Below are 14,361 nucleotides of genomic sequence, written 5' to 3'. Positions count from 1 at the left end.
AACAATGTGTGTGAGAGACCCACCATGCACACATCAAGAGCAACCGTGCTGAGAGAACCGTGTGTGTGTGTGTGTCTGTGTGTGTCTGTGTGTGTGAGTGTGTGAGTGTGTGTGTGTGTGTGTGTGTGTGTGTGAGTGTGTGAGTGTGTGTGTGTGTGTGTGTGTGTGTGCGTCTGTGTCTGTGTGTGTGTCTGTGTGTGTGTGTGTCTGTGTGAGTGCGTCTGTGTGTCTGTGTGTGTGTGTGTGTGTGTGTGTGCGTGCATGACTGGGACACGCAAGGTCAGTGGTTCTAATCCTGGTGTAGCCACAATAAGATCCGCTCAGCTGTTGGGCCCTTGAGCAAGGCCCTTAACCCCACACAGCTCCAGGGGAGGATTGTCTCCTGCATAGTCTAATCAACTGTATGTCACTCTGGATAAGAGCGTCTGCCAGATGCCAAAAATGTCATGTAATGTGTGTGTGTGTGTTTGTGTTTTTGCTGTTTATGACTACATTTGTGCTGCATATTTTCTGTTTATGTACGCAGACCAAGCTGGTTTATTTTTGGCTGCCCTTGCTTTATTGTATGCCTCACGTGTTCAGAAATGGAGAGCTAATTACTGTCATCAAGCTACTACCTGTAAGGGATAACGTTGCTGAGAATAGCGGTCTCATGTTCGTTCAGATTCATGTTAGCATTGTGTATTCCCATTTAAGCTTATGGATAATTAATCGCCAGAATTTTGAATTGAGGTCTAATTCAAATGTAAGAAAATGAACAGTCATGAAATGAGAAAAGGCAAGTCTATATCTGAATCACCAACAGAATTAATGGTCTTGGGTTGGGTTGTTAAAAGTCTTTATTTTTTATGATAATTTTTCTGCATCCATAACACAGAAATGGCGCAATGTAGGTATATGAGAATGACTAGTTGGCCAGCGGGCCCGTTGTAGTCAACCTGCAATGTAGTATTGAGATTGGTTTTAAAACTAGTAAGATAAGGTCCACATTTTTCCATTTTCAACCAACCAACCGAAAGCCAACCAATGCAAGCAAATAGTGCACTGACAAGAATAGACATTTCTTCACCGAATTAATATCTGAGAATAACGAGACATTGGCTCAGGCGGTAAGAGCAGACAGCTGGCAGTCGGAGGGTTGCCGGCTCAATCCCGACCAAACCCCCAAATGCTCCTGACGAGCTGGCTGGTGCAATTCCCTTGCAGCCAATCACCATTGGTGTGTGAGTGTGTGAGGTTAGGCTGATTGGACAGTCTAAATTGCCTGTAGGTATGAGTGTGCAAGTGAATGGTGTGTGTGCCCTGCGATGGAATGGCGACCTGTCCAGGGTGTATTCCTGCCTTTCGCCCAATGTATGCTGGGATAGGCTCCAGCCCCCCTGCAACCCTGTTCAAGATAAGCGGGTTAAGACAATGGATGGATGGATGATACAGCATCTTTCAGGCTAGATCTTTACCCACTTTCCACAGAGTTACTCCACTGTTACAGACACCTTCATTGGACAGATATGTATTTGAGTCTGGAGAGAAAAACAATTAATGAATGGAAACAGTCTCTCAGTGAAGGAGTGTTTAAAAGTGTAGAGAGGAGTGTTGTCACTGGGGTCAGAGAATGACACCTCCCCCCTGTCCCAGTCCAGCTGCACTCTGACCCTCTGGAGTTCCCTCTGCACAGTGAGGGCTGTAGGTGGGGAGGTCAGGGCTACGTAATTCCCACTGCTATACCTATATATACCCCACACTTCTGTTGGGCTCAGATTCAAATGCCCTTTCCTGCTGATGGACTCTTTAACCACACCCACCTGCCAGTACACACCCCCCACTTCTACATCCCAGCTGTGTCTCCCTGAGCTGAATCCCTCAGAGCCCAGCACACAATCCCACTGATCAAATCTCTCTGGATTATCAGGAACCTGCTGTTTCTCATCACTGCGTCTCACACTGGTCAGATCCTCAGACAGTGAGAGTTTGGGATGTGCTGTGTTTGGGTCCAGAGTCACAGGAGCTGAAGGGACAGAGAATGAGACGTCAGCACTGATCTGTACAAAGGGAAATATTGGGTTTCTAAGGATATGGTTTTCACCAAAATCACCATGACAACCTGAGAACTGATGAATTAAACTATTCCAAAAAACAAAAAACGTCTAAACCTATTTCACACAGTGTATAATAATTGGAAGAGGGAGCAAAACCTCCTTCCCCTTCAATGCAGTATCAGTGTTAAAGCAGCATTTTATTATGAGCATCAGTGAGATTAAAGACTGGTGCTCAGTCTCTTCACTCCAGGGCTCTGACACAGACAGGACCAATATGACTCTGACTGGCTTCATCAGCTTGTGGAAAGATGCTGAAGATTCCTCCTGTACAGTGACAATGTGGAGCTCCCTGCCCCCAGTACTCACTGTATTGAACAGTCCCCAGCATCTTCACCCACACTCTGTACTTCAGATTGCTCAGGTGCTTGGCCACATCAATCAGCGGTCCTGAGACCTTCTCTGGATCCCCCAGTGTGCACTGGGCTCTGTAATAATATTCAGGAGTCACTTGTGCTGTGGGCGTGGCTTCATTACCATAGAAGATTATCAGCAGCAACATCAGATCTTCATTCTGTAAGAAAATGGCTCCATCCCTCCCTGCATTCTGCCACACAGCCCCACTGAGAAACAAAAACTCACAGCCCCACTGAGAGACACACACTCACAGCCCCACTGAGAGACACACACTCAAAGCCCAACCGAGATACACACTCACAGACCCACTGAGAGACACACACTCACAGCCCCACTGAGAGACACACACTCACAGCCCCACTGAGAGACACACACTCACAGCCCCACTGAGAGACACACACTCACAGCCCCACTGAGAGACACACACTCACAGCCCCACTGAGAGACACACACTCACAGCCCCACTGAGAGACACACACTCACAGCCCCACTGAGAGACACACACTCAAAGCCCCACTGAGAGACACACACTCACAGCCCCACTGAGAGACACACACTCACAGCCCCACTGAGAGACACACACTCACAGCCCCACTGAGAGACACACACTCACAGCCCCACTGAGGGACACACACTCACAGGACCTGATGAGAGGATGCAGTCTCCTTACCTGTTCTGTGAATCCTTGTAGTTCTGAAATAAGGAGTGAATTATTATGACTGCAGCAAATACTCATTCCAGTTAAACTGTGAATCCACAGGACCATCTGACTGCATGTTACTGAACATGCTTTACATATGACATATTTCATAGAAAACTAAATATGTGGCTTTAACACGGTTGTATATGTGTAAAATGTGTGCACTTCGGATGATACATGTAGGATGACTAGTAAATAAAAAACAACCTACAAAAATTAGACTTTAATTCAACTGCTTGATAAAGTATTGAAGAGATTTGATGATATTAGCCAGTTTACATGAAAAGGTGTTTGAGAGAATATTATATATTATATTGTATAAATGAATGTGTGAGCATTAACAGCAGTCTGTATAGAGTCCCACAGACACAGAGTGAACAGGTCTTACCTGCAGGAATGAGACATCTTCAGCTCCCAGCTCCTGTTCTATGGCTCTGATCTGTTCTGAAAGGGATGATATCTCTTCTGTCATCTTCTCAATCTTCTCCTTCATCTTCTGACTCTTCTGCTCCTCTTCCTCCCTCAGTGCAGTGATCCTGGCTGCCTCTTCATCTTTTAGGAACTGTTGAAGTTTCTCAAACTCCATCTTTATCTGTCTCTCTGTGTGCTGGGCCTGGCTCTGGAATAAACATTATTCACCATCATTTCTGCACAATCCAGAGCTGCATTTTCAACACTGTGATTGAAAGGCCTCAGTACAGTACCTTGATGTGCTCTGCTGTTTGATCACAGATTTGTTTCACTGCATTGAAGGCTTTTAGCTTCTCCTGCAGTGGAGCCAGTGCAGTCCTGAGTTTCTCCTGGAAAGAAATGACGGAGTCCACACTTTACTGAGGAAACAGACCCACAGTAAACTTCACTGCCTACACAGACAGCACAAGAGCCCCGGCTCAGACAGAGGGGAGCCAGAATGGAGACTCAGGTCACAGCTTGTGTAGAGCAATGTACAAAACTATAAAATCAGAGCTACAAAGTGAGGTGTTGTTGGGTTCTTGGGAGTGTTTCACTTGTGGATGTGTGAGTATTTCACATGTGTGTGAGGACACATGAGTGTGTATGTACAGTGGGGTCCAAAAGTCTGAGACCACATTGAAAATCTGGGATGTTTTTTTCACGTAATCCTGGAAATAAAGAGTCACTTCAAAGCTTTGCAAGAACTACTCAAAGGCCAAAGAAGAGCAAGGAGTGCTGCACAATCCACAATCACCTGACCTCAACCCCAGTGAACATGTATGGGGGCACTTGAAGATGGACCAAAGCCAAGCATTCAGTAACATCACAAGATGCTCTTTGGAACATATAATGCTGGGATAACATGAATCATCTGGTTTTGCACAAACTTGTGGAGTCCATGCCAGCTTGAGTGCACATTTTCATTAAAGCAAAAGGCGGACATACCAAATACCAAGAGTCTTTTAAAAGATTCAACTTTTGACTCAATTTGTTATCCTGATAATATAATTAGTAATGATGAAGTTTGTATTAGAAAACAATGCAAAATAGTAGCATTTTCAGGAGTGGCCTCAGAGCTTTGGACCCCACTGCATGTGTGAGTGTTTCACGTGTGTATTTGTGAGTATTTCACATGTGTATGTGTGAGTGTTTCACATGTGTATTTGTGAGTATTTCACATGTGTATGTGTGAGTGTTTCACATGGGTATGTGTGAGTGTTTCACATGGGTATGTGTGAGTGTTTCACATGGGTATATTCAAGTACAGTTTAAATTTTGCCCTCGACAGCCCCTCATAGTTTTGGATATGTGTGTATGGTTGTGGTCTGTTGGTTTCACAAAAACAAACTTGCACATTCTGACCTGAAAATGATCAAAACTGTCTTCATTTCTTTCCAGTCAATTTATATTAATAAGAAAAAAACACAGTTATTTTCAGCCCAAATATTCATGAAAAGTAGAAGGACCCCTCTCCCTCCTGACCCCCTCTCCTGTCACTCTATCGGTCATGTAACACATCGTGACAATACAGTAACTACCTCAATAGATTCATATTGAATATTAATTATATTTCTGACACAATTTACTAGTTTGATTTAACTGTCAGTAGATGACAGCACTACAGAGCCCAACTTCATCAATATCCAAATATTTTTTATCATCTCATTTTACATACCCTGCAATCAGTATTATCTGCAGTTTAACTTGTAAATAGTTAGTGGTTAAAGTCTAAATTCTGTTATCAAACACTTACCTTATTCTCGTCTGCAGCCTCCTGAACTGGTCGCATTTTGTGGTTTTCATGTTTTCTTGAAGTTTGACAGATAACACAGACGGGTATTTGATCATCCAAACAGAAGAGTTTGAGTTTCTCACTGTGCAGACTGCAGATCACTTCAGATCCTGCTTCAGCTCTCTGACTTCTCTCCTGAAAGAACGCCTCACAGGCATTCTTAAGAGACAGGCAAATCCGAGGACAATCCAGAGAAGATCTTCTTCTGCAAACTGGGCACTCCAGAGATCCCTTCTGACCCCAGTACTGCTGCAGACAGGCCTTACAGAAGCTGTGACTGCATCTCAGGACAACAGGATCCCTGAAGATTTCAGAGCACACAGGACAGGAGAGCTCCTCTTCCAGGAGAGAAGATCCAGACGCCATTCTGTCTCCGTCTGTTCAGTCTCTGCTAAATCTGCAATTTGGTTTCACTTTTACTTACTGCTGTTACACAAACATAAAATTAAAGTGGACTGTCTTTAAATTAGTCTGAAGTCTCTGCTCTTCTCAGTCAATATCTTTAGAAAAGCTTTTGTTTCTGAAACATATTCACAGTCAAATCATATCATAACACCCCCAGTGTAATTATATTTCCAGTGTATGAGACTTTGTTCTTCCCTCTTCCTGTTTGAATGCCTGATTCTGGGAGACACTTCCTGCAGGGGGCAGCATTGTGCGACTGAGGTTTGAGTGGCTGATCAGCCAGCAGTTTTACACCAGCCCTGTTCTTCAGGTTCTGTCACTTCTCTTGTGTGTTAATGTAAATGTCGTGTCTAGGAAACGACAGAGTCCAAATCTTCAATTTGTCGAAAAACATCTTCGCGAGGGAAAAGACGACACCAGGCAGCAAGATCTTCAGGAAAATCAGACTTTATTAGCACACGTGTATAAAGCCGGATCAGCTCTGAACTGAACCCTGACTGTCATTTGTACACCCATTTTATACAGTTACTCCACCTACAACTCCTCCTCAAACCTCATTCTGGCAAATCACCCACACTTTTCTTATCGTAACTCCTCCCAACGCTCCTCCCACAACGTCATTGTGGCAAATTGCCAACGGTCCTTATGCTCTGCCAACTCTGTACAAAGTTCAGGGCATTCTGCCAACTACGTGTCCTCACTTCACCCCGCACCTGCTCTTGGCAAACTACCAGACCTCATAAAGTTCTGGATGCCCTCCCTCTAACACGTCATCCATAAACGTCACTCTGTATCTTTCACTTTTATAAGACGAACTAAGCAGCAGTAATCATTGAAAATATACAGACAAACTAAACATTTCATTAATATTCACTTCTAATATACTTTTCTAATCTACAGACATACTAAACATTTGATTAATTATTCTCTTCTAAGGGAGTAAATGTACGTAGCATTCTTTGCTCCCATTTCGACAGTTTTCACTGTGGTTTCTTGCGTTTTCATAAGCTCAGCTCTAATTAATGTTCTAGGTCAAATAGATACACTTCTGGCATAAAACATTGAGAGTCCCAGAGAAATCAGCTGTACAGTCATATCTTGCTCTGCCCGTGTCCTTGACAGTTTGGTCTACACAGTTCAAGACGGGCCCCCCCCCTGCCAGCTGGCTGGGCTCACTGTGTAATCCTAGCACAATTTAGCAGTTAATCAGTTTGAAACTATACAGGGTACATATCATACTTTAATACAGATATATTGATAAACTTTTAGCACACGTCGTCGAGAGTTTTGGAGGAACCATCCTGCTCACTAAGGCGGAGTCTGATTTTGACTTGTGATTGGTTATCATGCTTTTAGGAGGGAGATCTTTCGTTCTGTGAATTTTCCCCTACAGTAAATCTTACACCTTAAAGGCCAAAGTGCTTTCACAATTATTCTACTGAACACTGGCAAAATCCGGGTTTTGGTGATTATAGTTTGAATTCTTTGTCCACCAAATGCTGAGTTTTAATGGTCAAACCAGGAGAGAAGTTGTCCGCCTCCTTTTTAATGAAGGGTCATGCAAAAGTTTACCAAATAAGAGCCAATTGATTTTTCATGGCATGCATGGCTTTTTCTGACTTAACGTTGCTTCAGAGGATGAATCATCCCGCAAAACATGAAAAGCGTAATTATGAAAAATGAACAAGGTGTGAATATTGTGGCTCCAACACAAATACAGAGCCCCCCAGGACAGAGTGTGAAACCAGCGGCCCCCAGTACAGAGTGAAAACCAGCGGCCCCGGGCCCCATCCCACCGGGGGGAGCATCAGAGGGGATCAAACGCGTTGCCCATGACAACCTTCAGCCCTGTATCCATGTGAGGGACACAAGCCCCAAACCACACGTGCCAATGCTGCCATCTAGAGGTGATCATGCGCTACTACAGCCACTCTGAAGATCATACACAGGAAGTAATCCATCCATCCATCATCTGAACCCGCTTATCCTGAACAGGGTCGCAGGGGGCTGGAGCCTATCCCAGCATACATTGGGCGAAAGGCAGGAATACACCCTGAACCCAGGACCTCCTTGCTGTGAGGCGGCAGTGCTACCCACTGCACCATCCGTGCCGCCCTGAACAGTAACATGAGGATTGTATTTTAGAATATGTCTCGTGTTAACATTAGGGTTGCAGTTAGGGTTAGGGTTAATCTCAGGATTGAGGTTGAAGTTACTTATGCTAACATCACAGATTACACTCACAGACTGTGCGTTGTTATGGCTTCTGGTTTAGCCACATGCTAACATCACAGATTACACTCACAGACTGTGCGTAGTTATGACTTCTGGTTTAGCCACATGCTAACGCCACAAGTTATGATTTTTCAACAAAGGTTATTTACTTAAAAAATAACCCAATAACCTATGTATTGCTGCAATTAAAAAAATCAGGTACATAGCAAAGGCAAAATAAAATTTGACCTTGTTACAAAAATAAAAGGATAATCACAGAAACACACTATGGTGATGATGGTCACTAAATAATAATAATAGTCATAATAACAATCATAATATTAATTTGCTATTTAGCTGATACTTATATCCAAAGCAACTTACAGTTGATCAGAATAAGCAGGGGGCAGTCCCCCTGGAGCAATGTGGGTTTAAGGGCCTTGTTCAGGGGCCCAACAGCTGTGTGGATCATATTGTGAATATACTGGGGTTTGAACCACCATCCTTCTGGGTCCCAGTCCTGTACCTCAGCCACTAGGCGACATACATCTTCACTGAATTACAGTTTTTGCCGATTACTCACACACTGAAAGTGAATGCTTAGACAAAACCTTAACTTTTTGTAACCATGCCTTAAACAATGGCACCAAAAGTACAAACACATTTTCTGCTTTGCACTTTGTTTGCAATTCTGCAACACACTTCTTGCAAAACACTACACACTGCTTCTAACATTAGACACTTGGTTCATGAATGAAATCTCTTGCAATCATTGGGAAAACCCACCTGAACTTGGCAACACCCACACACACACATGAAAACACATATGCACTAATTGAACACAAATCAGTCTGAGCCTTAGCACTACAAATAGACCTCAGGTAAGGTAACCTCTTTTGTGAGAACTTTGCAAAAAAGGAGGCAGTGAAGGCAAGGGGAAGAGGAAGAGAGAGAGGAAGAAAGAGAGGAGTATGAGGACAAGAAGACAAGAATAGAGAAAGGGAACAGGCAATAGATGGAGACATATTTCTGACAATATTAGGGCCACTTTGGTGGACCATGTCGTAAATCATGATGAGGGAGGCCGGGCAGAGAGTCCAGCCCAACCTGAGTCACTACACAGTAGCATCCATAATACAGACATTTAGACTGGAGAACTGGTATGTCCTTTTTACACCAGACTGTACCTGTGTAATTGTTGCACATCGTTCTGTATCACTGTATAATATAATTTAGTCCTACAATCTGTGCTCCTTAGTGAATAAAAAGAGAAATAGGTACAGTACTGGGCAAATGTTTTAGGCAGGTGTGAAAAAATGCTGTCAAGTAAGAAAATATTTATATTTTTGAAAGCAAATAGTTTATTTTTATCAATTAACAAAATGCAAAGTGAGTGAACAGAAGAAAAATCTGAATCAAATCAATATATGGTGTGACTACCCTTCAAACCAGCATCAATTCTTCTAGGTACATTGCATCAGGGATTTTGTCGGCATCCAATCAGGTGTGTGATTAACGAATTATACCAAACAGGAGCTAATCAATTTAATATGTAGGTTGAAACACATTATTAACTGAAACAGAAACAGCTGTGTAGGAGGGTTCAAACTTGGTGAGGGACAACCAAACTCTGCTTCTAAGGTGAGGTTGCTGAAGACAGTTTAATGTCAGAAGTCAAACACCATGGCAAGACTGAGCACAGCAACAAGACACAAGGTAGTTATACTGCATCAGTAAGGTCTCTCCCAGGCAGAAATTTCAAGGCAGACAGAGGTTTCCAGATGTGCTGTCCAAGCTCTATTGAAGAAGCACAGAGGAACTGGCAATACTGAGGACTGTAGACACAGTGATCGACCAAGGAAACTTAGTGCAGCAGATGAAAGACACATCATGCTCACTTCCCTTCGCAATTGGCAGATGTCCAGCAGTACCATTGGCTCAGAAATGGCAGAAACCAGTGGGACCCAGGTACACCCATCTACCGTGCAGAAGTCTGGTCAAAAGTGGTCTTCTTGGAAGAATTTTGGCCAAAAAGTCAAACCTCCGACGTGGAAACAAGGCCAAGCGACTCAACTATGCATGAAAACACAGGAACTGGAGTGCAGAAAAATGGTAGTAGGTTCTCTGGACTGATGAGTCAAAATGTGAAATATTTGGCTGTAGCAGAAGGCAGTTTGTTCACCAAAGGGCTGGAGAGCGGTACAAGAATGAGTGTCTGCAGGCAACAGTGAAGCATGGTAGAGGTTCCTTGCAAGTTTGGGGCTGCACTTCTGCAAATAGAGTTGGGGATTTGGTCAGAATGAATGGTCTCCTCAATGCTGAGAGGTACAGGCAGATATTAATCCATCCATTCATCCATCCATTATCTGAACCCGCTTATCCTGAACAGGGTGGGGCTGGAGCCTATCCCAGCATACATTGGGCGAAAGGCAGGAATACACCCTGGAGGGGTCGCCAGTCCATCACAGGGCACACACACCATTCACTCACACACTCATACCTATGGGCAATTTAGACTCTCCAATCAGCCTAACATGCATGTCTTTGGACTGTGGGAGGAAACCGGAGTACCCGGAGGAAACCCATGCAGACACGGGGAGAACATGCAAACTCCGCACAGAGAGGCCCCGGCCGACGGAGATTCGAACCCAGGACCTCCTTGCTGTGAGGCGGCAGTGCTACCCACTGCACCATCCGTGCCGCCCGCAGATATTAATCCATCATGCAATACCATCAGGGAGGCATCTGATTGGCCCCAAATTTATTCTGCAGCAGGACACCGACCCAAACATACAGGCCATGTCATTAAGAACTATCTTCAGCGTGAAGAAGAACAAGGAGTCCTGGAAGTGATGGTATGGCCCCCACAGAGCCCTGATCTCAACATCATCGAGTTTGTCTGGGATTACATGAAGAGACAAATGCATTTGAGGCTGCCTAAATCCACAGAAGAACTGTGGCTAGTTCTCCAAGATGTTTGGAACAACCTACTTGCCGAGTTCCTTCAAAAACTGTGTGCAAGTATACCAAGAAGAATTGATGCTGTTTTGAAGGCAAAGGCTGGTCACACCAAATATTGATTTGATTTAGATTTTTCTTCTGTCCATTCACTTCTTCTGTTCATGCATTTTGTTAATTGATAAAAAATAAACAATGAACATTTCTATTTTTGAAAGTATTCTTATTTTACAAAATCTTTTCACACCTGCCTAAACCTTTTGCACAGGACTATAATGCACATTTATTGCTTTATTAGAATATTTGGGGCATTGCGTAGCCTACTTCAGAAAGAGTACATCTTGAAAGACTGAGGCTCAGAGAACAAACAATGAACAATAACGGCAAGTTCAAGTTCACTCCTGAAAACATCAAGAAGTGGCATAGCGGCTGATGTGCTTCATGTGTTTACGAGTTATATTTTTTACCTCGCATTTAATGCCAGAGGTGAACTCTTCCCCAGTCGGAAGCTGGCAATTCGGTCATTCCAATATGACATGAATGTAGCATTCGGCTTTGTTGCCATGGCTGACCTTTACATTATATTTACTGCTTTATTAGAAGATTTGAAGAATGGGGACATAATTACTTTGTTTGAGGGCTTGTGACACGGCTCTCTGCAAGGACAGGGAAAACATATAGGCTATTGCGGTCACCCCTTGGTGGGATTCCTGATAGCGATGTCTCCTATGACTTGCCAATGCATTCTCCCAGCCCTGTAACTTTCCTACCCTCAGTGACACCTTGGAAAGTGCATCGTCTTTCCCTCCTGTTTAATGTCAAACCATTTTCTTTTTACCTGTTGCATAGTGCGTGTTACTTCAGAAAGAGTTTACGATAGCTTGGCTATATATTGCCAGGCATTAGTCTTCCCCAGTTCAGACAATTCACTGCTTACACTACAAAATCAAATACATGTTTGATTTTAGCATAAAGAGTACTTCAATCTCCGCTTCAGAGAAGCTTTTTTCTTTTTTCGGCTATCTCTGTAAATAGCCAAAATTCCATAAATGGTATTTAAGGGGCATTAATTTATGCTAATCACAAATTTTGTGAACGTGCCTTTGATGTATAATGACTTGGTATTCATCAACATACACACATGGATATAAACATTGTGATGAATCCTGCCGGAATTTGTTAGTTTGTGTTACGACCGGCATTCAAGCAGTCAGCAAAACATGGAGATCAGACAAGGAAAATATATTTAAAGAGTTTTATTTGCAATAATGTGTTTCTGTCTGACTGCAGGTCAGAGTGAATCAGTTTAGGGCTGTTTGAGTGTGAGTGCAAGTGGAGTGTGGAAATCCAAAATAACAAAAGAAAGACCAAGTCCTCAGACAACCGACAACCACTGTGAAAGGCCCAGCACGGAGTGAGAAATCACTCTCTTGAGCATCTGGGTGAAGCCACTTAAAGGGTCTCTCAGGTGCAAACACCCAGGACAATTGATGACTCATCAAGCAATTACCTAATCAACGATTAGACCATTCCAGGGGAAGGAGGGATAGCACACAGCACTGCCACCTGCTGGACGATAGCAACAACCTCAGCTGGGGAAGACCAGGCATGGTCATCACATCCCCCTCCTCAGGAGAGGCCCCCCTCCCCGGCACCAAAAACCAAAGACTAACACTGCACCAGTTCAGACCACACAGCAACACAATACAGAGCACACCTAAGCTCAACATGCACTTAAACTCCCCAGACCAGTCAAGGTCCGAGACATCCAGACCCTACACTCCAGAAGATCCAACATCCCGTTAACCCTCACTCCAACCCCAGCCGCGCACACTGAGAGAGGGAGGGAGAGAGAGAGAGAGACAGAGAGAGAGAGAGAGATACAGAGACGAGAGCGAGAGGGACAGAACGACAGACTAAATGGGAGCTGGAGAGAGTGCATCCGCTACTATGTTCTCTCAACCTTTAATATGGGAGAATACAGGTTTTCCACAGAATTCAGTCAGAGGGGCATCCACTGTGGAACACTTTGGGCAAAAGCTGCGATTATAGCCAATCATTCCTAGGAAACGCATCAGCTCTTTTTTGGAAGTCGGGCCCTATAATAAACGATGACTTCAACTTTAGCCTGCACTGGACCGTATGGAGCGGTATCTCCCACGTCTATATGACGCATACGGACAGTGGTTCTAGACGGGGTATACGAAAACAAAGACAGGTGGACTTAATTACTTTAATAACGTCCGAACGCTGAGCAGGAAATAAGTGACTCAACTGAGAACTAAGGGTCTGCAACATTTCCAAATTATTCAACCGACCTTGGAAGACACAATCTGGGGGCATTTGAAAATCCTCTATGGCAGGCTCGAACACCCCATTCCCAACTTCCTGGTCAAAAACAGAGACAGTTGTGAGCACAGATTTACATTCAACCGTTTTTAAAGTCTCCTCCCCATCCTTCTCTGCTGCCACCACAGGAGGAGAATAATAATAGGGTTTTAAAAGATTAATGTGACAAAGCTGCACTTGTCTTTTCCTATCAGGGGTCTGACTGAAATTGTTTCGATCAGTAAGGCTTATTTCCACCATGTAAGGACCACTAAACTTTGCCTTAAAGGGAGACCCCCAAACAGGCAAGAGTGCCAATACTTCCGAAACTGGCGGTTTTCAGCGTGGCGATCAAATAAACGCTTCATTTTGTCTTGTGAGACAGTAAGATTTTTCTGAGCCATGATACAGGCTCGATAAAGCCTCAGCTTGAAGCCACTCACATCGTCAAGCGTCATTCGGGGAAGGGTCAGCTGTTTTCCAACCATCAGCCAACACCGTTAAAGGGCCACAAACTGTGTGACCATCAGCCAACACCGTTAAAGGGCCACAAACTGTGTGACCATCAGCCAACACCGTTAAAGGGCCACAAACTGTGTGACCAAAGACCAGTTCATTTGGAGAAAAGCCTGTGCTTTCCTGGGCCACTTCCCTAATTGCCAAGAGCAATCATGGTAACCCCTCTTCCCAGTCACCACAGCTCTACACAATAAGCCCCTAAATCGCCAACTACATGTTCTCATGTGAGGTCCCCAGCACCATTTCTCTGAACTTTCTGGGGACTACAATTGGTCAATGACTTCCTCTTTCAAAACACCTAAATGAAATGCCCACCTTCTCATTAACAAGCCGTTTGTTAAATAATACCCCAAAGGTGCACTCTCTACCTCAGCCTCAGACCATGCTGAACAATGGCTTTTAGGTAATATCACTCTTTTGCTGTTATGACCTCCTCTCTGGCAACAGATGTCAGTGGTTCAGAAAACTTAACCTCCTCAGCTTTTAGCGGGGTAGGAGAAGAAACACCTGTGGTATTGAGCCATGAGGGCGAGCAGCGCTTC

The 14,361-nt window shown here is 44.0% G+C and overlaps 1 protein-coding gene across 1 annotated transcript; it reads right to left on the bottom strand.

The window, feature by feature from the left end:
• Window positions 1–868: 868 nt before the first annotated feature.
• Window positions 869–6,275, bottom strand: LOC133112090 (E3 ubiquitin-protein ligase TRIM35-like). Its single transcript, XM_061222777.1, has 6 exons — window positions 5,357–6,275; window positions 3,855–3,950; window positions 3,539–3,769; window positions 3,121–3,143; window positions 2,403–2,521; window positions 869–2,005 (listed from the first exon to the last, which is right to left on the bottom strand). The coding sequence occupies exons 1-6, from the start codon at window positions 5,759–5,761 to the stop codon at window positions 1,473–1,475; spliced, it is 1,407 nt and encodes a 468-aa protein (XP_061078761.1). The 5' UTR covers window positions 5,762–6,275; the 3' UTR covers window positions 869–1,472.
• Window positions 6,276–14,361: the final 8,086 nt, after the last annotated feature.

Source organism: Conger conger, chromosome 15 (genome assembly GCF_963514075.1).
Source record: "Conger conger chromosome 15, fConCon1.1, whole genome shotgun sequence".
NCBI lineage: Eukaryota > Metazoa > Chordata > Actinopteri > Anguilliformes > Congridae > Conger > Conger conger.
This window is presented reverse-complemented; position numbering and strand designations above follow the sequence as displayed.